Below are 22,818 nucleotides of genomic sequence, written 5' to 3' on the forward strand. Positions count from 1 at the left end.
CAGAGTCCAGTGCTCTACCACTCGAGGTAAAGGTTAACTAACTTGCCTAAGCGAGAAGGATGTCGTATACCCATTGGTATTATTTAAGCGATTATTGACCTTTGAGATCCTTGAAAGTGTTTTAGAGCATGGGTATTGGAAGCAAATTGAAAGGGGGGGTAATTGATTGATTGATTGTATATTGTTTAACGTCCCTCTCGAGAATTTTTCACTCATATGGAGACGTCACCGATGCCGGTGAAGGGCTTCAAATTTAGACCTATACTCGGCACTCAGGGCCATTGAGCAGTGAGGGTTCTTTATCGTGCCAACGCCTACCGTGACACGGGACCTACGTTTTTAAGGTCATATCCGAAAGGCCCGTGACTTTCACTTCTAGTGCCGAGCGCTTGGCGAAGGAACAGTCACTACCTTTGTTTACGTCTTAGGTATGACGCGGCGCCGAGAACGAGAATCGAACCCGGGCCTCCCGCGAACGTTCTACCACTAGGCTACCGTGACCGGACGGGGGTAATTGAAAGTAGGGAATAAACCAACAGAAAAAGGTAAACCCCAATTTTCAATGCCTATATAATTTTTATCCTTGCAAAAAAAGTGTGTATAGGGGGGGGGCTCCCCCTAGCCCCCCCCCCTCCCCGGTTCCGACGCCTATGTAGAGACCAAACTTTTGGAGACTACAGAGGCCACAGAAATTTCTAACTTATTGTTATGTTTGATAAAGTATTTGTCGGCAAAAGATTTACCAAGAGCAATTGCATTTATTCTGCATGAAAAAAAAAATCCGTCAGTGTTTGAAATTATGATTTAAACGTTTTTTTTTAAATATATACGTATTTTTTGTCTAAAAAATGTTAGAGAAAACAATTTATTGCAACATGATAAATAACATAAAAACGCAACTTTAATGTTCAAAATAACTTGTGTCGCCACAAATGAAAAATATTTTTTGTAATCAAAGACAAAGAGAAAGTACTTCCACCGGGAAAAAAATATATCACATTTCCCCAGCTAATAGTTCTGTAATAATATATATTATTTATAGCATATAAAATGTATATGTCTCCAATAGAATAATTGGAAGCAGTGAGGCTTAACAAGTTGAAACAGCTAGATGATAAGATAATAAATAATTAAACATAAATATTTTTCAATTTCCTTGATTTTCCTGTAATAGACACAGAAGTATTCCAACAGAACATCCAAGAACGACAATCTGCGCCAGGAACTTGCAGAGCGAGACGAAAAAGTCCGTGGAGCGATGAGGTCTGTCGGAAATCCTACAGCAGTAGATACACTGACCCAGGGCGCGGACAGCGACCTCTAGCACCGCCCACCCGGCCTTGACGTACTGGATCCAGTGAACCACACTCTTAGAATTAGCGGCGATCGCCAACGCCACCGCAATCTGAGGAACATCCTCAACCCACGTAGATAACATAGAAACCGTGTCCGCCATTAAACAAGATTTCTTTTCTTTCCTGAAGAGTTCTACGGCGAGATTGATGACCTCAAACACAAAGGTCAAGGTCCCTAGAATAGCCACTCCGAATATCACCCAGTGGAGGTAGGCGTGGTTTTTAATGTAAGATTCACTGCTGTCTTTGACCTGTGTGTAGAACAACCAATCACAGAAGAGGTCAACTGTTTCTATGACAACCACCAAGAGCAGCACCGTCCAGCGGCCGCACGATGCCATCTCGATCATCTGTAAAATTTTAGAAGACAGAATTATGAAGTATCAATACGTTGTTAAGTTCAAATGACGTGTATAGTTACCATTAAATTATTTTCTATATGTCTTATGAAAACCGATTGCATCAATCATATTTAATTAGCAATAAATAAGTAAGAACCGGTTATTTTTAAGTCATCCATTTAAAGCAGCCCTTCCATCAGTTTAAGTTCAGAACCATTGAACCAATGATACGGCAGTTTAACAATATTTATATAATATAATATACAGGTAAAACAAATGCAAATTCATTTAATAAAATAATACAATTAAACAATTAAGAATAACTTTTGCAGTCATTGCATGGGCGTCGGAAGCAAATTGAATGTGGGGGTGGCTAATTGAAAAAGGGGGGAGGTAAATCCCAATGTTCAATGCCTTAAGCCTACATATTATGTTCATCGTTGCAAAAAAAAAAAAAAAAAAAAAAAAAAAAAATTGGGAACCCATCCGGTTCCGACGCCTATATATTAAACAGAAAAATAAACATTTTAAATTTGCGGGTGATATGGTGGTCAGGCCCCAAGACCATAAACCGAGAACAGACTTAAGTCAAAATTTCAAATCAATATAATTCCAATATGAAATAAATTCATTAATTTCCTGTGTTTTGATTGGACAAGAATAGATTCGAAAAAGAATTTACACATCGATGAATTTTACAGCCGGAACTACTTTATTGACCTGTTTCTAGTATAAACAATATGGCTGCCTCCATGTTCTCGTTGATTCTCTAGTTAGTTTGATTGTGTAAAAGTCCTTTTATTTGCATTGATATTAAATTAACAAAATAAAAATTATATTAAAAAGCCTTTTTAATTACTTAAATAAAGAAATTATTTTAAAATTTGAAAAGAAGAAAATTTTATCGTCTGCATTAGACGTCATATGTAGACTACATGATATTACATGTAAAATGGAATCGGATGAAAACGAAAGTTTTGAAACACCCCCAGTAACATTCGAGTTGAATTTACCTGAGGATATGAATTCAGGAGAGGTTCTTAGTCTTCTAGAAGTACTCCAGTCAGATGTCCAAGGTTTTGATGAGATGCTTTTGAATGCAGTTACAGACATTCAAGAAGACCAAACTTTAGAAGCAGTTACAAAAACTGAGCTGCAACCTAGTAGTAGTACTGAAGTCTCACACATAAACACAAATTTACAGCCTCTACCAGACAGCATTTCAGAAGTGACTACTGCTCAGAGATTCAAGACCTTACAGGAACAGGACCTGCTGGAGATTGAAACTAACCAATACAGCAACTCGACAAAGAAAAATACCAAATGGGGCATTGGTGTCTTTAATGGTGAGAATATATTGTAAATTAAAATAACAGATTGTACTTTGATGCATAATTCACCAATTCAACCCAGTCAATGGTCAGTTTTGACATTAGAATGAAAATCAAAACATGAACATTTATGGATAGATAGGTGTGAAAATTTTAAGCCAAAGAATTGTTTCTATAGACTGGCCTACAATCTGTTTTAACCTGAATATTGTGACATACATGTACTCTTCTTCAGTGTTGATGAATAAAAACTAAATCAGATGACTCGGCACACATTATAGCACAGTGTAAACTTATAAAGACTGCCAATTAATTGTTAAACAATTAACATGTTAATAAAGAAAAAAATCATAAAAATTAAAAGTAATAATCAACAATAATATTTCAGCATGGTGTATGGAAAGACTGAATGAGGTTTTAAACTTACATACAATTTCTGCACCTGTATTAGATGAGAATTTGAGGAAATTCTACGCAGAAGCACAGCCAAAGAATTTGAGTAGTCGTGTGCAGAAGATGCCTCAGGAACATGCAGCTGAATACCACAAAAATTCCATGAAAAATGTAAGGGCGGCCATCAATAGATATTTAAAAGACATAGGGAGACAAATTGATATTGTGAAGGACACTGAATTTAAAAGCTCAAATGCCATGCTCAGTTCAAAGCTGAAATTCAACCTTAAACAAGGCCTCTCCAGACCAACAAAACACTATGGTGCAATTCCTAATGAAGACCTGATGATGAAAATAAACACCTACCTTTCAGGAAAGAATCCGGTAGTGCTAAGATTCAGGATCTGGTACCTTTTGGCAATTCACTTTGTCAGTCGGGGATGTGAATTTCACCACCAATTATCACTTCAGTCCTTGAAATTTCAAAAGGATGAAAATGGCATAGAATACATAACCATTACACATGAGACGCATCAAAAAAACCACCAAGGAGGGTTAGATGGGAGCTCTGAGGAAGCACAGGACAAACGCATGTATGCTACTGGAAAAGAAACCTGTCCTGTCCAATCTATGAAATTATTCATCTCTAAAACTGACCCCAAAGCCACCTCCTTATTCAATGAGTGTGACAAAGATGCACTGCATTCTGAGGATCCCGAAGCTCACGACATTTGGTATTCAAATGTTCCAGTAAAACCAAAAAAGTTTACTACATTTATGCCAGACATATGTAAAAATGCTACCACAAAGAGATACACAGCACATTCTTTGAGAACAACCTCCATAACAGCTATGAGCGACGCAGGACTGACAGACAGGAACATCATGTTCATGTCGGATCACAAATGTGAAGAGTCTCTGAAATCCTATTGCCGTCGCCCCAGTGTTCAACAAAAAAAAATGATCAGTTCCGTTCTAGGAAGCGTTGCTGCTGGAGTCGGTGTAGAGAGAAACCCAGACTTACCTGTCGTCCCTGCTCAAGGCCTACCTGATCCAATCTGCCCACCCCCTGCAGCTCTTGTTGCAAATCAAAGCCTAAATATTAATCGTGAATCCAGCCTTCTTACAGGTTTTGGCTCTTACTCGATGTTCAAGGAATGCACCTTCCACTTCAACCATTAGGCCTAACCACTGACGCTCTCCGTACTAAACATGTCAAGGACGAATAATTCAAAACGGTTGTGGAAAATTGTTTATCATATTCCCGATGTTTGTTGACTTAAAAATTACTTGTTAAGTTTAATGCGTTTGTTTTATTGTATGTTTTGAATATTAAAGTTAATTATATTAATGTTCTCCAGGATTACGTTTTATTTACACAGTGCGGCGTAATGTATTCCTACGCCATATATAAAAGCGGAGCATTTAATGTATGGAGGCTTCGAAGAGAAATAATTTTAACGCCGAGGAATTATTGGAATTATAAGGATTAAACGTTCTTTTTTCAGAATTTATCGATGTGTAAACTCGCGCCTTTGTACTCACAAACTTTACATAAAAGTGCTTCGCACTTTTATTCAGTTTGTGAGTACAAAGGCGCGAGTTTACACATCGATAAATTCTGAAAAAAGAACGTTTAATCCTATAATAACTTTTAAAATAATTTTGACTACAAGAAAAAAATTTTACCACATGTTTGATAAGTGAAATATTTTACAATCCTGCAAATTTTGGATGCGGTATATATTATAAATGACAAGCTATTCAAAACAAAACAAAAAAATTGACTTAAGTCTGTTCTCAGTTTATGGTCTCCAGTCTAAGGTCATTTGCAGAAGCTCAACAGCGCGTTTTTAATCGCAATGACGCACAACACGCTTTCAAACATTTCAACACGCCGTACGTCTAACACAACTCCACACAACTCACAGTCGCGCTAACACAGTTTCACACAACTCACAGTCGCGCACTATCCGGACACCTTAGGATGGCATTGTAGCCTTCTTGTCGTCCTTCCCTTTTTTTAGACGCAAGCCACAGCAAAGAGTGCTTTATGGTAAGTTTGGTTGAAATTGGTTCAGTGGTATTGGAGTAAAAAAGCGAGATGTTTATGACAATAACAACGATTGAAAATATGAATGCCATATCATGTCATTTAGAAATTTAACAATCAATCCTGAAGGTCAAGGTCAATAGGTCACATATCATAGCATGCAGGGAAATATTTTGTCACAGGTAATGCACATGTCAAATATGAAAGCCATATCTCTTCTCAATATAAGGAAAAAGACACTGAGGACCCCTAATGGCAACATAGCGAAGATTAAACTTTTCTGAAATGAAAATTAAATTCATTATTACCCAGAGATTTTTTATTAAAAGTAGGTCAAACTCCAAGGTCAAGGTCATTCTTGAAATCCAATGAAAGTTCCTGCCACAAGGATTAAATATGTGAAACTTGAAAGCCTTAGCCCTAATCCTTTAAAAGTTATGGTCAAGGTTTGTTTTTTAAAAGTAAGTTAAACTCCAAGGTCAAGGTCAAATGGTAAAAGTTCTTAGTATCCAATTAAGGGTCTTCTCACAAGAATTATATAATTGAAGTATGAAAGCCCTATCCCTTACCGTTCAAAAGTTATGGCCAAGGTTAAAGTTTTTTTCAGAAGTACAGAAATCTCCAAGGTCAAGGTCAATACGTCAAGGTTATGGGTACCTAATGAAAGGCCTTGCTACAAGAATTACATATGTGAAATATGAAACTAGTTTTTACCATTCAAAAGTTATGGCCAAAGTAAAAGTTCGGAATTTTTATGTAAAAGTGGGTCAAACTCCAAGGTTAAAAGGTCAAATTTGGTGGTACTTTAAGAAAGGTCTTGTCACAAACACATGTGAAATATAAAAGTCATAGCTCCACTTAATAAAAAGTTATGGACAAGGTTAGTTTTTGTGACGGACGGAGAGATGGACAGACAGAGAGACGGACAGACGAATGAGATTTAATGTCTCCTCCCTTTCGCGAAAGCGGGGGACAAAAAGGGACAATTCCGACCAGAAAAGCCTGTTTCAGCCTTCAGCTCAGGTGATCCTAAATGGAACGGATATTTCAAGTTTAAACACAAACGCCCATACCCTGATCTGGTGAATCTATATTCTAGTAATGGATATTCTACGTATACATGGCATCGTTGTTTAGATTTTTAGAAGATTCAAGCTTCTCTGAGGCCGGTGATAGACATCTGAATGAATATCAGAGAGAGAGAGAGAGAGAGAGAGAGAGAGAGATTTTCACTGTGTTCAGTTGTGAAATCATAATCTGGAGAAGTATAAAATTCTATCATTGTAAATTTTTATTGGGGTTATTAAAATCAATCCTCTTTGTTTAACCAGAAAATAGGACATAAACTCAGGTTACTCATTTCTGTACATAATAAAGTCGATGGAATGAAAATTCTGACAGATGCTGCACATAAATTATTATACATGTATATGAGCACTTAGATATAGCGTGATGATTGATTTTTTTTGTTAAAAGGTAAAATTTAACGATTACTAGTACTTTCTTTCCTTATCTACTTTTGTTAATTTCGTTTGTATTGCCCGATTTCACTACATACCTGTATATTGTACAAAACGGGGCAGCCTTGCATTGAACACATCCATTAGTGAAAAGTAATATATTCAAAAATCGGGGGTGGTGGGGGTGGGGTGGGGTGGGGTGTGGTGGGGTGTGCTCCCATCGTTACCTTTTAATCATATATCATAGTAATTTGTTTCCTAGTCTAAATTTTCTTCTCCATTTGACCCTTGTTGTGGGTATGTGTGTCTAAATGGGTGGACATTTATTCGGTAGTAAATTTTATCGTAGCATTTCACTCTATTGTTTTTTTTTGTATCATTAAAACATATTAAACGACCAAAGCTCCATTAAACTTAATTTATCCAAAGCATTGTCTTCAGTATTTTATATCTATTATAAAGTTTCGTATAAATCAAAATTAAATTCTCACCTTAATTTGCAGTACCTGCTCCATCTATATATGACCGTCTATCGGGTGTAGGTTATATCAAATAGATAACGGGCCAACTAACTATAAGGTGTATCATATAAATGTAACAATGCCCTGATAACGGGAGAGAAAGGATGAACAAACGCACAGACCATACGTGTGATCAAAATCGGTAAAAAAAATTAATACGCTAAACAAGTGAGTCAGGATCAAGTGAAAGTTATCTCCACTTGACACAGATTATGTCCAAACAGAAATGTTGTAAAGGTATAGATTATCATTAGGAATATCACATTTCGTGGTAAACATAAAATTCATGGATCTCATGATAGCTGGAAAACAATGAAAATTAAACCCCACGAAAATTGGTGATTTTCCGGTACCCTGATAAGCGATATAGATTAATGGTTAGGGGTTCAAAGCCCGTGAATCATTAATTTTCTTTTCCCCAATTTCTTGTGTGTGATTGATCAAGAAGAAATGCGTTTGTTTTACAATCAAGAATACCATTCTTACTATTATAATTATATATCAAAAAAAAAAAAAAATAATAATAATAAAATTAAAAATGGAAACAAATACTATAGGAATTTTTTTGTTTTTACTGACAAAGTTGAGACTGCATTATTTGTTCACTGGAGCTGATCAAAGAATTATTTGTCAAGAACCATAAAATACACAAAATAGAGGATTTTTTTTTATTTCTAAACGAAATAAAATGTTACATATGTAGAATGAGGTAATTGAGATATGTGGCGTAAACCCCGAATCCTAGACCGGAAGTGTGAGCCAGACAGTCATCTAAAAAAGAAAAACAAGCTTTTCATATGAATCGTTCTCATGCCAAATTAAAATCTAAGGTGGTTTTTCTCGTAATCTTCTACATTTTTACAAAAGCATTATATTATGTATAAAATAAAATCAGTTAAACCAGGGACAAGCGATCGATGATTTGTTTTTATCACGATCAAAAGAAGGAACAGAGCGGAGAAGTAAACAGACAGACAGACACACACAGATAGACAGACAGATAAAGAAAAGTTGACATCAAATTAATTTTAAACTTAAATTTCAAATTATTTAAGCTCTTGTACTTTGCAATCCATATAAGTGAACATTAAAGATTTACAAAAAAACCCTATATCTATTAATATAACTGTGATAGAACTGGTTATACCTTTCATTCCCTTCTCTCTCATTAGTTTCCTCATCGTGGGACCGGACGCCAACCTGTTTCAATATTCAGTTTAATTAAAGGAAGTTCACTTTGTCCAATATTATTATACGAAAGAACCTTTTAATGTTAAGGATGTCTTCTCTTAAATTAGGAAAGATAACTCTGTACTTTATTAATTATTTGTTTGAGTGAATGTATTTTTAATTAAACAATAAAATGCTTTCTTTGTTTGTAGTTACTGGAATGAACGGAAGCAGCTGTTGCAGAAAAAATACATAACCCGCGTATATTTATATCTGTTTTTAAGTAGGATTAAATATATTAATTATTGTGTTAATGATAACGTCTTTGTAATTTATTAACTGATCAAGAAATTTGTTTGATATGCCTAATGTAGTTTTTTACGCAATGGGTTTCATAAGAAATAAAGAAAAATATTCAGTGGATGTAAATATATGTATTATAAATTTTAATGCTCTGCGAGTCTTTGTGTTTGGTGGCAAGAAAGTTCCATATGAAAAAAGAGAGATGAATTTTATACAACATTATAAGAAGTTCGTCATGAATTCAAATAATAGACGAATTCTTATGACATGTAGAACTTATACACCCGATATATATAGAGTGTACAAGTCTTACCCCTCCTCCTTAAGTTCCTTCGCCTCCTCTTTTTCGAATGACTCTTTGGATTCCTCTTCCGCCTGTAATTTGGCTTTCTCGTAAGTCGCGTGGGAAACATTGAGATTCTTGTAGACATCATTCACCATTTGGTCGGTCAATTGCTCAAGATCGTCCAAGGTCATCCTGAAGCAGCCGACACGGGCATCTAACCAGCGCAGAACTATTTTCATCCAATCCTCTCGCATAAAACTTTCATATCCCAAAGGTCCACACAAAACAGCTGTTCAAGAACGAACCACAACTAAATTACAACATCAATCTATTGAAACCTAAAAGTATTTTATGTACAGAAACTTTATAAAAGCACCCACTTTGCTCCAGGAAGAGGTCTTGGTTGATTGATTTCACGTTTCCGTTCTTAACCAAAGTCTGAGCCTCTTTGTAGATTTTTTTGCACATGCGCGTCTGCACATCTCTGATTTTGTGTCCGTGTAAATCCTTTTCTACCTGCTTTAGACATCCTACCTACGGGTAAAAATGGTTTCAAATTAGTCGGTTGTTTTGACTATTAGAAGGCTTTGACGTGATTGTATCACTGTAGTGTAACAAAACTGCGAGCCGACGAAACTTGTACATTTCTCATCAATTTATTGTGTACATTTCTCAGCAATTTATAAAAAAATTTGTGTGTGTGTGTTAGCACACCTTGGCTGGCCAAAGGCGAGACTCATTGGGATTTCCCGCACTTTTTAGTTTAATAGGCTGACCAGAGAATATTCGACCTTGACTAGCGATAATGACCTTGCCAATAAAAAATACTATATAAATTGCACTGCACAAACAAATGAGTTTGAATAAATCTTAATCATTGTGGTGTTTTGCTAGTGAACGATATAAATGACAAATATATATAACTGTCAGCTGATTCAATACGCAAAAGCACTAATAAAAAATGAGAGAGACTATTGACAAACAAGTGGATAATACAGTTTCGTTTCAAGTTGACATTCTGCAAATGGTCGATCGATGGTCTTTCGCAAATGTTATAATGTTAAGAGTACAATACATATAATGCAAAGATGACTGACGTCTTTCATACAATTAAGCAAGGCTCAATTGACTTTGGATTTCTACGTTTATATACTCGATGATGAAACAATATTGGGGCGAGAGTTACCAATTAGGGGATGCTTACTTCTCCAAGGCACCTAATCACACCTTTCATGTTTTCATATGCTCTTGATTGTTCTTCTCTCAATTTATATTATTAAATTGAACAATTATTGATGAATACCGTTCGTTTTCTTTTTATTACATGCGTAGTTAAATCCTTCAATTACACACTCTTCCATGAACAACTGATAATTCATTCGATCAGTAATTAAAAGGTCTTTTAATCAACTGTTGCTTCTAAAGGCGATGTTGCTAATTTCATAATAAATATTTAACAATTTAAAACTTATTGAGATCGATCGTGTTAATTCTTAATGTGTGTTTTTTTTTTTAACTTTGGTTTATGATGTGAATATCCAGTCATTATATGGGAACTGATTCCATGGGGTTGATGTGATGTGATGTAGATATTATCACAAATCCGTCATACTTCAATAAATGTACTTTCTAAGTGAAAAGTTATTTTACAAACCATGCTCTCTGCCTGTATAACTTTTGCCGGTATCGACTTACGTGCTCAATGACGATGAAATAGAGTAACTGGTGCGTGATGGCGTACTTCGATGTGTTTTCTGAGGTCATGAACTTCCAGCATTCAGGGGTCATAGTACAACGAGGGAGATTTCTACAAATGATTAAAAAGAATCTGAAATACGAGTTAACTTTACTGGAACGAAAAATTCTAAGCCAAGAACTAATTTCTTTCTCCAACTTTTCCTCTTAGCCCGAGATCTTAAGGTTGCTCACTTGTCAAACGTTCCCATGACCCTGGCGTAACAAGCATCTCCGTAATCCTCGTTATAGGTGGAGTTTGTCCCGAGAGTGACAGCTGTCAGATCTGTTTCGTCAAATTCCATTGGTTGATATGGGAGTATCCACGCCTTGCTGATGGTCTGCAGGAATCGCTGGTAATAGGCGGGGTCAGACTGTTTGACGTAGGGGAGGGCCTTATCTGAGGTCTCGCCTATTTGGGACTCTATGGACTTGAGTTTTGACAGATACTGACGAGCACAGGCCGGTGTCTTATAACACTGTTCTACCGCCTCCACAATCTGACCTACAGACAAACACGTCAAGGGTCAAACTCAAACTCTTCGTCTTTCATTTATAACGAGACACTTTTAGTCAGGTATTAATAATTGCTTGGCAAGGAGGAGGGACATAATTCATATAATATAGAATCTATTTCCTCTTAGGTAGCAATATATCCTTATCACCTTCATATGGTTACCGCTATGTTTCTCAATTGATTTGACCTTCATATGGTTATATCTCTCAGTTGATTCGTTACGCAAAATTATGCTCTACCAATGAACAATTCTTTAACAAGACAAGCTTTATACAAATAAGTTAATAAAACAAGGATAACAGCAGTCTTCTTTGAAATCATCATTTCGAAAGTTTTGTGGTCGATACTATTACCGGTTGGGTATCTTGTGAGGAAAAACAATTTCCATTAAGTCAAGTTTCATACTTATTGTCAGGCAATTATTAAAACACTGAATTAGCTTCGGATATAAAAACCCAGTTTTTTCCCGATCATGGCAGGGAGCACAAGGAGGTTGTGACCGGTCGACAGGGGATGCTCACTCCTCCACGGCACCTGATCCCACCTCTGATATTTTTTCGAGGTCCGTGTTACATCGATCTGTGTTTAAAGCAGTATGAGCTGTAACTTTGATGTCGGAATTTGTTGTTGCAAAGAAGAATTTTAATTTTTTACACCAGTTTCATTTTTAAGAAAATCACAGGGCAAGACTTGTATTGAAACCGTACCTGGCTTCTTCTTTGTAAATAACTATATCAATAACGGAAAAAAAACGATAATATAAACATCTGTTGATCATATCTGCGATATAAGAACTATTTATTAGCTTCGAATTAATCAAAATAAAATTCTTGTCCTGTACAATATTGATTTGTTTTATCTAAAACTATGTTTTGGATTGTATATACATGTAGTAGTCTTTTTTCTGCTTTATTTTATAGTCTACTTGATCATAGAGGTTTAAAATACAAATTAAAAAAAACATATTTCCAGCAAAATGCAGCTCATAAAATTATTTCACCTTAAAAACCGAGGTTCCAAGTTGCTTTAGGCGTTGACACAATACAGAACCCTCGCTTCTCAATAGCCTAGTATGCGCCCCAAGTGCCGAGTATCTAGGGTTAATGTAAAGCCATTCACTGGTTTACTGAACATTATGACTGCTACTCTATATATATTATATGAGTGAAAAAAAAATCTCGAATGCGAGGTAAAACAACATACAGTTGTTCGATCCATCTGTTTGTCTGTTTATCTGTAAAAACCCGACCATAACTTTTACATGATTTGAAGGGATTTCATGAGTGTCTTCCTTGTGGTAAGGGGTTTTTTTTCTTCACAGCATATCCGACCTCTTGACCTTGGAGTTTGACCTTGTTTTGCCAAATATTACCAAACTTTTAACGTACCTTGGTGTTAATTTAATTAAGAACGGGTGGTAAAAGCTAGGGTTCTTATATTTTCAAAAATATTGCTATCAAAAACTTCTTTGTTTCTCAAAATACACAGCTTTTAAATGAGGGTCAGAAAACCAAATACCTTCAGCTTAGATCCGCGCCAGGTCAAATTTAACATGAAAATTCCAAAACGCACCTTGAGCCATACGCAGACCGAATAATCCGTCCACGTTGATATCGCTGTAGTCCGAACTGAAAAAGGCAATCTGTCTCTCCACATTATACAGAACCTTCCCAAACAGACCGTCGTAAGGGTCCGCCAAAAAGCCCGCGGCCCCCAGCACACTAAGGGCGACAACTATAGCCCTGATCATGATGACAGTATGGCGGTTTGAGTGGTTGGTAGCGAGATTAGGGAATATTGTTATCAGCGCGTTATCTCGTCGATAGGACAGGCACATTATGAAAGCTTCCGACTGAAAAATTATTTTATTTTTTCTCTCTAAGGCATGTCCCAAGTGCAATATTTCAAAGATTTTTGTTTATTGATATTTCAAAGGTGTTTTTTGCTTATTAATATTTCAAAAGTTTTTGTGTTAACTAAAGCTAATAATTTTTCGCACGGTAGAATGAAAAGGATTCGTGGAAAAAAAGCTACAAACTTAATTTTCATTTTTTTTTTACATTCTTATTGTTTAGACTTTGGGAACCAAAAAAATGTTTAAAAGTTAAAGGTGCTATTAAAGACGATATACTAAGTAGTATTTTTTATTTAAATGAGTATTATAATGGAACATGTATCACTGTATTGTGACATGACCCAGCCAGTTTTCTTTCCTTTCGTAAGAAAACCGTACTCTAAATATAACTTAATATCTGTTTTAGAAGAAAAAGAGACTAGTCTTTAGGTACATATATGTACTGTATCTAGGCTCGTGGTGATGGAACAGAGAATATGGACCCTTCTTTCTCAGAGTTTACATTTTAATTTCTGGTGGGATTTTCCATGGGAATTCCAGCCATCTAACTAAACAACATCTCGGGCATTTTCTTTTAGAGGTTAAATTAAGGTCTTCCATAGAGAAGAGCCCCCCCCTCCCCGTTTTCTTTTTTGCACCTTTTTATTTAAATTTTTAATTGTCCAAAATAGAAAATTGACCCTCCCTTCTTTTAAGGTCTTGTTAGTTTCCCCTTTCTCTGGCTGTTTCAACCTCTCCCCTTTCTTTAAAAGAAAAAATGCCTATTTTTTTCACTACAATGCAAAACATGTATGTCACAATAACGCAGGGTATTGTAATTGCGTTGAACATGACATTTTCTCGACACGGAAAGTAATAAAGCCAAATAAAACAAAAGGCCCAGGGGCCACAGCACTCACCTGAGCACATCAGGCTTGAATTTACTGCACCCCCCCTCCAGGCGTTCATCATTTGAACAAACTAGAATCAACACTACCTGAGGATGATTCCATATAAATATCACAAATCATACTAGCTTTGAAGTACTTGAAAAGAAGATTGTAAAAGGTTTCCCTATATATGGGTACATCCCACTAATTATTTTTAGAATCGGTAGGAGAAGAAAGTAGTGCAGAAAAAATTACAAGTTCCTTAATTTGCAGACTAGCATAAAAAAAATTGGGCAGATGTACTGAACTGAGCCTCACGCTTGTTGATAAGAAATATCTTTCCTACCAAAAAAGCTTGGCAAATGTAATTTATCAAGAAGATCAGCCGAATTATTTTGTGTATTATAACGCCAGTGAGAACTCTGAAATTCCCCTACTTTCACTTTCATTTTTAGAGGTTCCCGCAGACAGACGCGCATTTTGCCGGAAAACGAATCTGACATGCCACCTCGAGATTTTAACCAAGGAAAGACAAGTTGATGTGCTTTGATTTGAGGGGTCACTCATTTCTGAACGAAAATTAGGGACATCGCTATGAGACGAAACGTTAACATTGTCGCCTATGGGAAAACAATTAGTGGACTGTACCCATATTGGGAAGCCTATAAGTAAGTGAAAGATGTTATAGATCTTGAATTTATTTCAAAGTTGGTGTTTTCTAATATTTTCAATTGTTCAAATTTATGAAAAAAAACAATTCTTATATTGTTCATACACATTTTCAATCAAATTGATTCATAAATTAAGTGTCTAGAACCCCCCCCCCCCCCCCCCCCCCCCCAAGGAACAGTCAACATCCTCGTACATGTATCGCCCATTGTTTCATACTGCTTTAATGTTTTTGGAAGATGATGATCGACACGTCACGTATGTGACATACATTATTTCAGATCAGTTGCGCGGTCAAGCTGGGTACAGCTGTCTAGGAGTTAAACGATGTGTGTGAACATGCAAATTAACTGATTTTTTCTCATATTTTTTAGCAATTGCATTACATGTATTTGTTGAAAGTACAATTATTGTCAGTAAAACATGCTTTTTACCTATTCTGCTGAATTAATTATAACTTAATTACCAATGTAAACAGTGTGATTTCAAGTGGGAACAAATTCATCATTTAAAATTAATTTCAAGTTATGGACATAAAAGAAATATAGTCAAATTGTAATCATTGAATGTCTGTGTGTCTGTCTGTCTGCAAATGTGATATTGTGCCATTTATTTCATTGATTTTTTTTTTAGGTTCATGGCGATTGGTACAGGAAAACCATGAGGTTCATGCAGATGGTGTTTAAAATTATTGGCCAGCAAATACACACCCATTTGAATACATCTTGAAACATCACCAGCAAAATGTGACAGTCGGCAAAATGTGTAAGTTAAAGTTTTCTAAAAAAAAATAAATAATTGAAGTGGGGAGTGGGGGTGGGGGCGAGGAAATGTACATATTGAATAGGTGATTAGAATGTGAAAGTATTAATCTATAACTAATCTGTACATGTACTGCTATATACATTTTGCAGCTCATATTGATTTTCTTTTCTTATTTAAAAATTTTTAATTAATTAGATATACATCATTGTTTTGTGAATTATGCATTATTAAGATTAAACGGATATAAGAATTGAAATTTCATAGATATTTGACAGTCAAAATTAAGCGATTTGTCCGGAAATTCAAAACTTTGTCTCATTTTCCTACAAATTACAAACTGGTTACCATGGAAACAAAACAATTTTAGTAGATTATTTATTTAATCTGCAAAACCTTATAATTTTACTTTTATGAATATACATGTATTAGCACTGATTTTGTCTTAAATGAAAAGTACGGGAAAAGTGATGATACACATGTATTGAGCTATCCATTATTATGATGTCATTGTGACGTCATAGATGAGTAAATTTGCATTGGCATAAAAATTGCTTTGAAACAAATGATTCTATATAGGAGTGTAAAGGCTTATAACTTTTTTATTCATAGACCAAATTTCTTGAATGATACATCAATGGACAGGAAATAATCAGTACTTTCTTATTTTACTACTTTCGGGGTATTTGGTAACTTCATTTTTTTGTCATTTGTGGAGAAACTTTGAATAATAGGGTGAAAAATGGTCATATTTTGTGCGGAAATAGATTTATTTTTTAAAATAAGTGAAATTGACCCAATTAAGTGCTTGATTATGATTTGACTATATGTATTTAAAGATATGAAGGTGAATAAGAAAAGTATAAATGTGTTAATAGGCTAAAATTTGACTTAAAACTTGGGTGCAGTTTTGGCTAGATTGGAGCATTTTTTAAGGATATTACACATAGAACTGTAAATGCTGTAAAATCTTAATTAATGGTTGAATTTTCATGAAACTTGGCATGATGTCTCTTCTTATGCTCTAGATTGACAAACAGTGTAAAATATTGTCAAATCAATAAAATGCTTTTTCATATTGGGTACATCCCACTAATTATTTTTAGAATCGGTAGGAGAAGAAAGTAGTGCAGAAAAAATTACAAGTTCCTTAATTTGCAGACTAGCATAAAAAAAATTGGGCAGATGTACTGAACTGAGCCTCACGCTTGTTGATAAGAAATATCTTTCCTACCAAAAAAGCTTGGCAAATGTAATTTATCAAGAAGATCAGCCGAATTATTTTGTGTATTAAAACGCCATTGAGAACTCTGAAATTCCCCTACTTTCACTTTCAGTTTTAGAGGTTCCCGCAGACAGACGACGCATTTTGCCGGAAAACGAATCTGACGTGCCACCTCGATATTTTAACCAAGGAAAGACAAGTTGATGTGCTTTGATTTGAGGGGTCACTCATTTCTGAACGAAAATTAGGGACATCGCTATGAGACGAAACGTTAACATTGTCGCCTATGGGAAAACAATTAGTGGACTGTACCCATATTGGGAAGCCTATAAGTAAGTGAAAGATGTTATAGATCTTGAATTTATTTCAAAGTTGGTGTTTTCTAATATTTTCAATTGTTCAAATTTATGAAAAAAAACAATTCTTATATTGTTCATACACATTTTCAATCAAATTGATTCATAAATTAAGTGTCTAGAACCCCCCCCCCCCCCCCCCCCAAGGAACAGTCAACATCCTCGTACATGTATCGCCCATTGTTTCATACTGCTTTAATGTTTTTGGAAGATGATGATCGACACGTCACGTATGTGACATACATTATTTCAGATCAGTTGCGCGGTCAAGCTGGGTACAGCTGTCTAGGAGTTAAACGATGTGTGTGAACATGCAAATTAACTGATTTTTTCTCATATTTTTTAGCAATTGCATTACATGTATTTGTTGAAAGTACAATTATTGTCAGTAAAACATGCTTTTTACCTATTCTGCTGAATTAATTATAACTTAATTACCAATGTAAACAGTGTGATTTCAAGTGGGAACAAATTCATCATTTAAAATTAATTTCAAGTTATGGACATAAAAGAAATATAGTCAAATTGTAATCATTGAATGTCTGTGTGTCTGTCTGTCTGCAAATGTGATATTGTGCCATTTATTTCATTGATTTTTTTTTTAGGTTCATGGCGATTGGTACAGGAAAACCATGAGGTTCATGCAGATGGTGTTTAAAATTATTGGCCAGCAAATACACACCCATTTGAATACATCTTGAAACATCACCAGCAAAATGTGACAGTCGGCAAAATGTGTAAGTTAAAGTTTTCTAAAAAAAAATAAATAATTGAAGTGGGGAGTGGGGGTGGGGGCGAGGAAATGTACATATTGAATAGGTGATTAGAATGTGAAAGTATTAATCTATAACTAATCTGTACATGTACTGCTATATACATTTTGCAGCTCATATTGATTTTCTTTTCTTATTTAAAAATTTTTAATTAATTAGATATACATCATTGTTTTGTGAATTATGCATTATTAAGATTAAACGGATATAAGAATTGAAATTTCATAAATATTTGACTGTCAAAATTAAGCGATTTGTCCGGAAATTCAAAACTTTGTCTCATTTTCCTACAAATTACAAACTGGTTACCATGGAAACAAAACAATTTTAGTAGATTATTTATTTAATCTGCAAAACCTTATAATTTTACTTTTATGAATATACATGTATTAGCACTGATTTTGTCTTAAATGAAAAGTACGGGAAAAGTGATGATACACATGTATTGAGCTATCCATTATTATGATGTCATTGTGACGTCATAGATGAGTAAATTTGCATTGGCATAAAAATTGCTTTGAAACAAATGATTCTATATAGGAGTGTAAAGGCTTATAACTTTTTTATTCATAGACCAAATTTCTTGAATGATACATCAATGGACAGGAAATAATCAGTACTTTCTTATTTTACTACTTTCGGGGTATTTGGTAACTTCATTTTTTTGTCATTTGTGGAGAAACTTTGAATAATAGGGTGAAAAATGGTCATATTTTGTGCGGAAATAGATTTATTTTTTAAAATAAGTGAAATTGACCCAATTAAGTGCTTGATTATGATTTGACTATATGTATTTAAAGATATGAAGGTGAATAAGAAAAGTATAATTGTGTTAATAGGCTAAAATTTGACTTAAAACTTGGGTGCAGTTTTGGCTAGATTGGAGCATTTTTTAAGGATATTACACATAGAACTGTAAATGCTGTAAAATCTTAATTAATGGTTGAATTTTCATGAAACTTGGCATGATGTCTCTTCTTATGCTCTAGATTGACAAACAGTGTAAAATATTGTCAAATCAATAAAATGCTTTTTCATATTGGGTACATCCCACTAATTATTTTTAGAATCGGTAGGAGAAGAAAGTAGTGCAGAAAAAATTACAAGTTCCTTAATTTGCAGACTAGCATAAAAAAAATTGGGCAGATGTACTGAACTGAGCCTCACGCTTGTTGATAAGAAATATCTTTCCTACCAAAAAAGCTTGGCAAATGTAATTTATCAAGAAGATCAGCCGAATTATTTTGTGTATTATAACGCCAGTGAGAACTCTGAAATTCCCCTACTTTCACTTTCATTTTTAGAGGTTCCCGCAGACAGACGCATTTTGCCGGAAAACGAATCTGACATGCCACCTCGAGATTTTAACCAAGGAAAGACAAGTTGATGTGCTTTGATTTGAGGGGTCACTCATTTCTGAACGAAAATTAGGGACATCGCTATGAGACGAAACGTTAACATTGTCGCCTATGGGAAAACAATTAGTGGACTGTACCCATATCCCTATGTAAAACTTGGGTAGGCCATTTTGGCCCCACCCTAGCCCCGGGGGTCATGATTTGAACAAACTTGAATCTATACACTACCTGAGGATGATTCTACATGAGTTTCATCTTTCCTGGTCCAGTGGTTCTGGAGAAGAAGATTTTTCCTATATATTCCTATGTAAAACTTGGGTCGGCCATTTTGGCCCCACCCTAGCCCCGGGGGTCATGATTTGAACAAACTTGAATCCACACTACCTGAGGATGATTCCACTTAAGTTTCATCTTTCCTGGCCCAGTGGTACTGGAGAAGAAGATTTTTAAAGATTTTTCTTATATATTCCTATGTAAAACTTGGGTCGGCCATTTTGGCCCCACCCTTGCCCCGTAAATAAATTTGAACGTAGGTATATATACGAGGGCCGTTCAAAAATTACGCGGACTGTGCTATTATTTACTCTTACAGACGTCATATAGTTATAAAATTTCACAGACATATGTATCTTAAAGATTCCAATAAATTTTGGACAAAATTTCTGTATTTTGAAAAAATTCTACTAAAATTATCGGTATGTTGATATCGTTGATGGAGAGGTACGGCGCACGACAAAAAAAATTGAAGCAAAAGCATGCGGATTAAAAAAAAAACGCACTGATTTTCTAAAATTCGCGATATTTTTCAACAATTTTCTTAAATATACCTGTAAATTGATCTATTATTATGTATTTAGATTTCGGACGTAATATTTGAAGTACTAACAGAAATATAGTGATTTTTCTCTGATGCGATTCCCGTGAAAACGACTGTGAAAATGACGTCTCCTGAATTGACGGCGCACCACACTTTTGTTAAAATATGTGTATTGCTCGAGATATCGGCAACATAGATCCAAAATATGCATGATAAAACATGTAGTAAACTAGGCTACTTGTGACATTCGCCCACAAATAGCAAATTGAAATTTTAGACGGTTAGACCTCTGTAAAAAGGCTATACGGATGGACGGAAATGAAGATTATAGATGAAAAGTTAACTTTATCCGGACTGCAAAGAACGTGATTGAGAGTAACCAATATCACACTATATCTCATAAATATCTATAGTTTTTGGTTTTTAAAACAAAAAAAAAAGAATATTCTTTACTTGTTTAATAGATGTTAAGCTTGACAAGAAATGGTGTTTTGATAGTAAGTAGATAGGTAACTCAAACTACACAGGTACTCAAGGGAAAATGTTGAGGAAATGAAAGCTCAATCACATATTTTTTTATAATGCTTGTGACGTCGAAGATTTTGCTGCGCCGTGACTTAATGGTATGTAATGAAAAATCACTCAAAATTAATACCAATTCATAACATTTTGATATGAAATTTTGAAGACCATATAAGTAAAGATTCTTTTATATTATTTGTGAAATTTTGCCCGATTATGTCGTCAAATATTTCTTCTGTGCAACAAGTCCGCGTAATTTTTGAACGGCCCTCGTAAAATATGTAAATCTATACACTCAATCTCGTATTTTGTTTTTAGTTCAGATACGCCATATACACAGATGATACATACAAAAAATGGATGCCTGGATCGATATATAACTTTTTGGCCGAATTTAATTGCAAATGATGCAAATATTCAATTTCTAGAATATATAGAAATTGTAAACCTTCTGTGATGTTTAAAAACCAGCCCTTTTGAAACCATTCTTATTAATCAATATGAACATTTTTCACATCAAATCCCATTTTTGTGAAACTTTGAATTAAAAAAATTTAAAACTACGCGGTGCTTATTCTTTTTAATCATTTAAACATGACCCAGGGTCCGCTAGCATAAAATATACTTAAGTCTGAGAATGCTCTCAAGTCTGAGAATTTTCTCAAATCCAAAATTCTCAGACTCAGCGGCCGTCGTAAAAAAGTTGAGAAAAATAAAAATACATTCTTTTATTCTCAAATTCTCAGCTGAGTAATTCTCGAGTTGAGTTGAGAATTTTTTTTTGAGAATTCTCAAAGTTTTATGACGGCAGACCCAGGTTGTTATTTTCACTTTTTTTACATGAGCTTGTCTGTATCAACTGCTTATAGAAAAGAGCAGAACATCTTGCTATTACGATACAGTCGATCTCACGCACGATTTATGATGATTAGTTTTTGTAGCTTTTTAAGCCATGGCTTGTTTGTCATTATAATAACTCATTTTTAATCAGTGCTTACATCTTGTTTCGATCAATTATTCACATCATCGACAGAAATTTAACCATGGGAACACTATTAATAAAATGTAACACGAGGAAATATATTTCCTTGAAACTTACAAATTAATAAGCATTCCTGAATTAATTATAACCAAACCTGTAGAAAAGGCATTTAAAATTTAAAATAAAAATCTATATATTCGGACCAAAACTGTAGAATAAATTTTGTATCTTGAAATTGTAAAATAGATTTAGTATCTTGAAATCTTAAAATAAATTTAGTATCTTGAAATGTACAGAAAACTTCTACCCACCCAAGGCAACATCGTTTCATAAGAGGCCTATGGGCCACAACGCTCACCTGAGTCACGCCCGTCCCCCTGTTCGACAGATCGCCCCTTGTAATATTTATTTGATCCAACCCTACCTTCAAGAGTTACAATTTCAATAATTTAGATTCAATACTTCAGGATACTTCCACATAAGTTTCAGCTTTTCTTGCACAGTGGTTCTTGAGATTTTTTAATGACCCTACCCTATTTTTTTTATTTTCTTGATTATCTAACCTTGTAAGAGGGAAGGCCATTCATTTAAACAATTTTTACCTCCCTTCACCCTTAGGATGCTCTGTACCGACTTTGGTTAAAATTGACCCAGTGGATTCTAGAGTTGAAAATAAGAAAAGTTTTCAGATGGAGGGACAGACAACGGAGGATCAGTGAAGATCACTTGAGCTTTTAGCTTAGCTAGGTGAGCTGAAAATGAGTACATGTATCTATAAGTGTAATCTACAGATGTGTCTGCATGTGTGTGTAGTACAAATTTATTCTTGTTTGAATTTCATTTAGTTTTGTTTTATTTTTTTCCATTTAGTTATGTTCCAGCTTATTACCATGATTACTTGCACACTATACTTCATTTCATTATCCTCCAGTTACATGTAGCTAGAGATGTCAGTTCAAATATTTTTTCATTGATTAGTAACAAATACCAAAAATGTGAACAGTATCCTGTTTATTATTTCATAAAAATCTTCAATATTTCAAATAATCACTTTAATATCATTGTGATTACAATATTACTAATATGTGGATGTGTGGAAACAAACCCAGGTCCAGCAGATTATAAAAAACACATAAGTATTGTGCACAACAATGTATGCAGTTTAC

The 22,818-nt window shown here is 34.8% G+C and overlaps 3 protein-coding genes and 1 long non-coding RNA gene across 5 annotated transcripts; 2 read left to right on the forward strand and 2 right to left on the reverse strand.

Moving 5' to 3' along the window:
* Positions 1 to 875: 875 nt before the first annotated feature.
* On the reverse strand, positions 876 to 1,703 carry LOC134251173 (uncharacterized). The gene has a single exon (XM_062733546.1). The coding sequence runs from the start codon at positions 1,694 to 1,696 to the stop codon at positions 1,148 to 1,150; it is 549 nt and encodes a 182-aa protein (XP_062589530.1). The 5' UTR covers positions 1,697 to 1,703; the 3' UTR covers positions 876 to 1,147.
* Positions 1,704 to 2,648: 945 nt separating this feature from the next.
* Positions 2,649 to 4,602, forward strand: LOC134251196 (uncharacterized). Its single transcript, XM_062733584.1, has 2 exons — positions 2,649 to 3,042; positions 3,416 to 4,602. The coding sequence occupies exons 1-2, from the start codon at positions 2,649 to 2,651 to the stop codon at positions 4,600 to 4,602; spliced, it is 1,581 nt and encodes a 526-aa protein (XP_062589568.1).
* Positions 4,603 to 8,103: 3,501 nt separating this feature from the next.
* Positions 8,104 to 13,316, reverse strand: LOC134251180 (UPF0764 protein C16orf89 homolog). Its single transcript, XM_062733560.1, has 7 exons — positions 13,037 to 13,316; positions 11,143 to 11,452; positions 10,909 to 11,020; positions 9,594 to 9,747; positions 9,241 to 9,502; positions 8,602 to 8,654; positions 8,104 to 8,225 (listed from the first exon to the last, which is right to left on the reverse strand). Exons 1-7 carry the CDS (start codon positions 13,299 to 13,301, stop codon positions 8,146 to 8,148), a joined length of 1,236 nt encoding a protein of 411 aa, XP_062589544.1. The 5' UTR covers positions 13,302 to 13,316; the 3' UTR covers positions 8,104 to 8,145.
* A 1,351-nt stretch (positions 13,317 to 14,667) lies between these two features.
* On the forward strand, positions 14,668 to 19,477 carry LOC134251292 (uncharacterized). Of its 2 annotated transcripts, XR_009988707.1 has the most exons (4): positions 14,668 to 14,856; positions 15,491 to 15,622; positions 17,806 to 17,937; positions 19,278 to 19,477. It is a non-coding gene; the product is annotated as an uncharacterized LOC134251292 (long non-coding RNA). The 2 variants fall into 2 exon arrangements; XR_009988706.1 differs by lacking the exons at positions 14,668 to 14,856; positions 15,491 to 15,622 and adding an exon at positions 17,011 to 17,176.
* Positions 19,478 to 22,818: the final 3,341 nt, after the last annotated feature.

The sequence above is a fragment of the Saccostrea cucullata genome, unplaced genomic scaffold (genome assembly GCF_032062105.1).
Source record: "Saccostrea cucullata isolate Sc308-1 unplaced genomic scaffold, CSIRO_AGI_Scuc_v1 ctg1165, whole genome shotgun sequence".
NCBI lineage: Eukaryota > Metazoa > Mollusca > Bivalvia > Ostreida > Ostreidae > Saccostrea > Saccostrea cuccullata.

Bases quoted from the DNA above. Each gene is read 5' to 3' on its own strand.
- LOC134251196 (XM_062733584.1), top strand. From the start codon at position 2,649: ATGGAATCGGATGAAAACGAAAGTTTTGAAACACCCCCAGTAACATTC. The intron at 3,043-3,415 runs GTGAGAATATAT...ATAATATTTCAG, and splicing joins GGGCATTGGTGTCTTTAATG to CATGGTGTATGGAAAGACTG.
- LOC134251173 (XM_062733546.1), bottom strand. From the start codon at position 1,696: ATGGCATCGTGCGGCCGCTGGACGGTGCTGCTCTTGGTGGTTGTCATA.
- LOC134251180 (XM_062733560.1), bottom strand. From the start codon at position 13,301: ATGTGCCTGTCCTATCGACGAGATAACGCGCTGATAACAATATTCCCT. The intron at 11,453-13,036 runs GTGCGTTTTGGA...GTTTGTCTGTAG, and splicing joins CGGTCTGCGTATGGCTCAAG to GTCAGATTGTGGAGGCGGTA. The intron at 8,655-9,240 runs GTAAGACTTGTA...ATATTGAAACAG, and splicing joins AAGGAACTTAAGGAGGAGGG to GTTGGCGTCCGGTCCCACGA.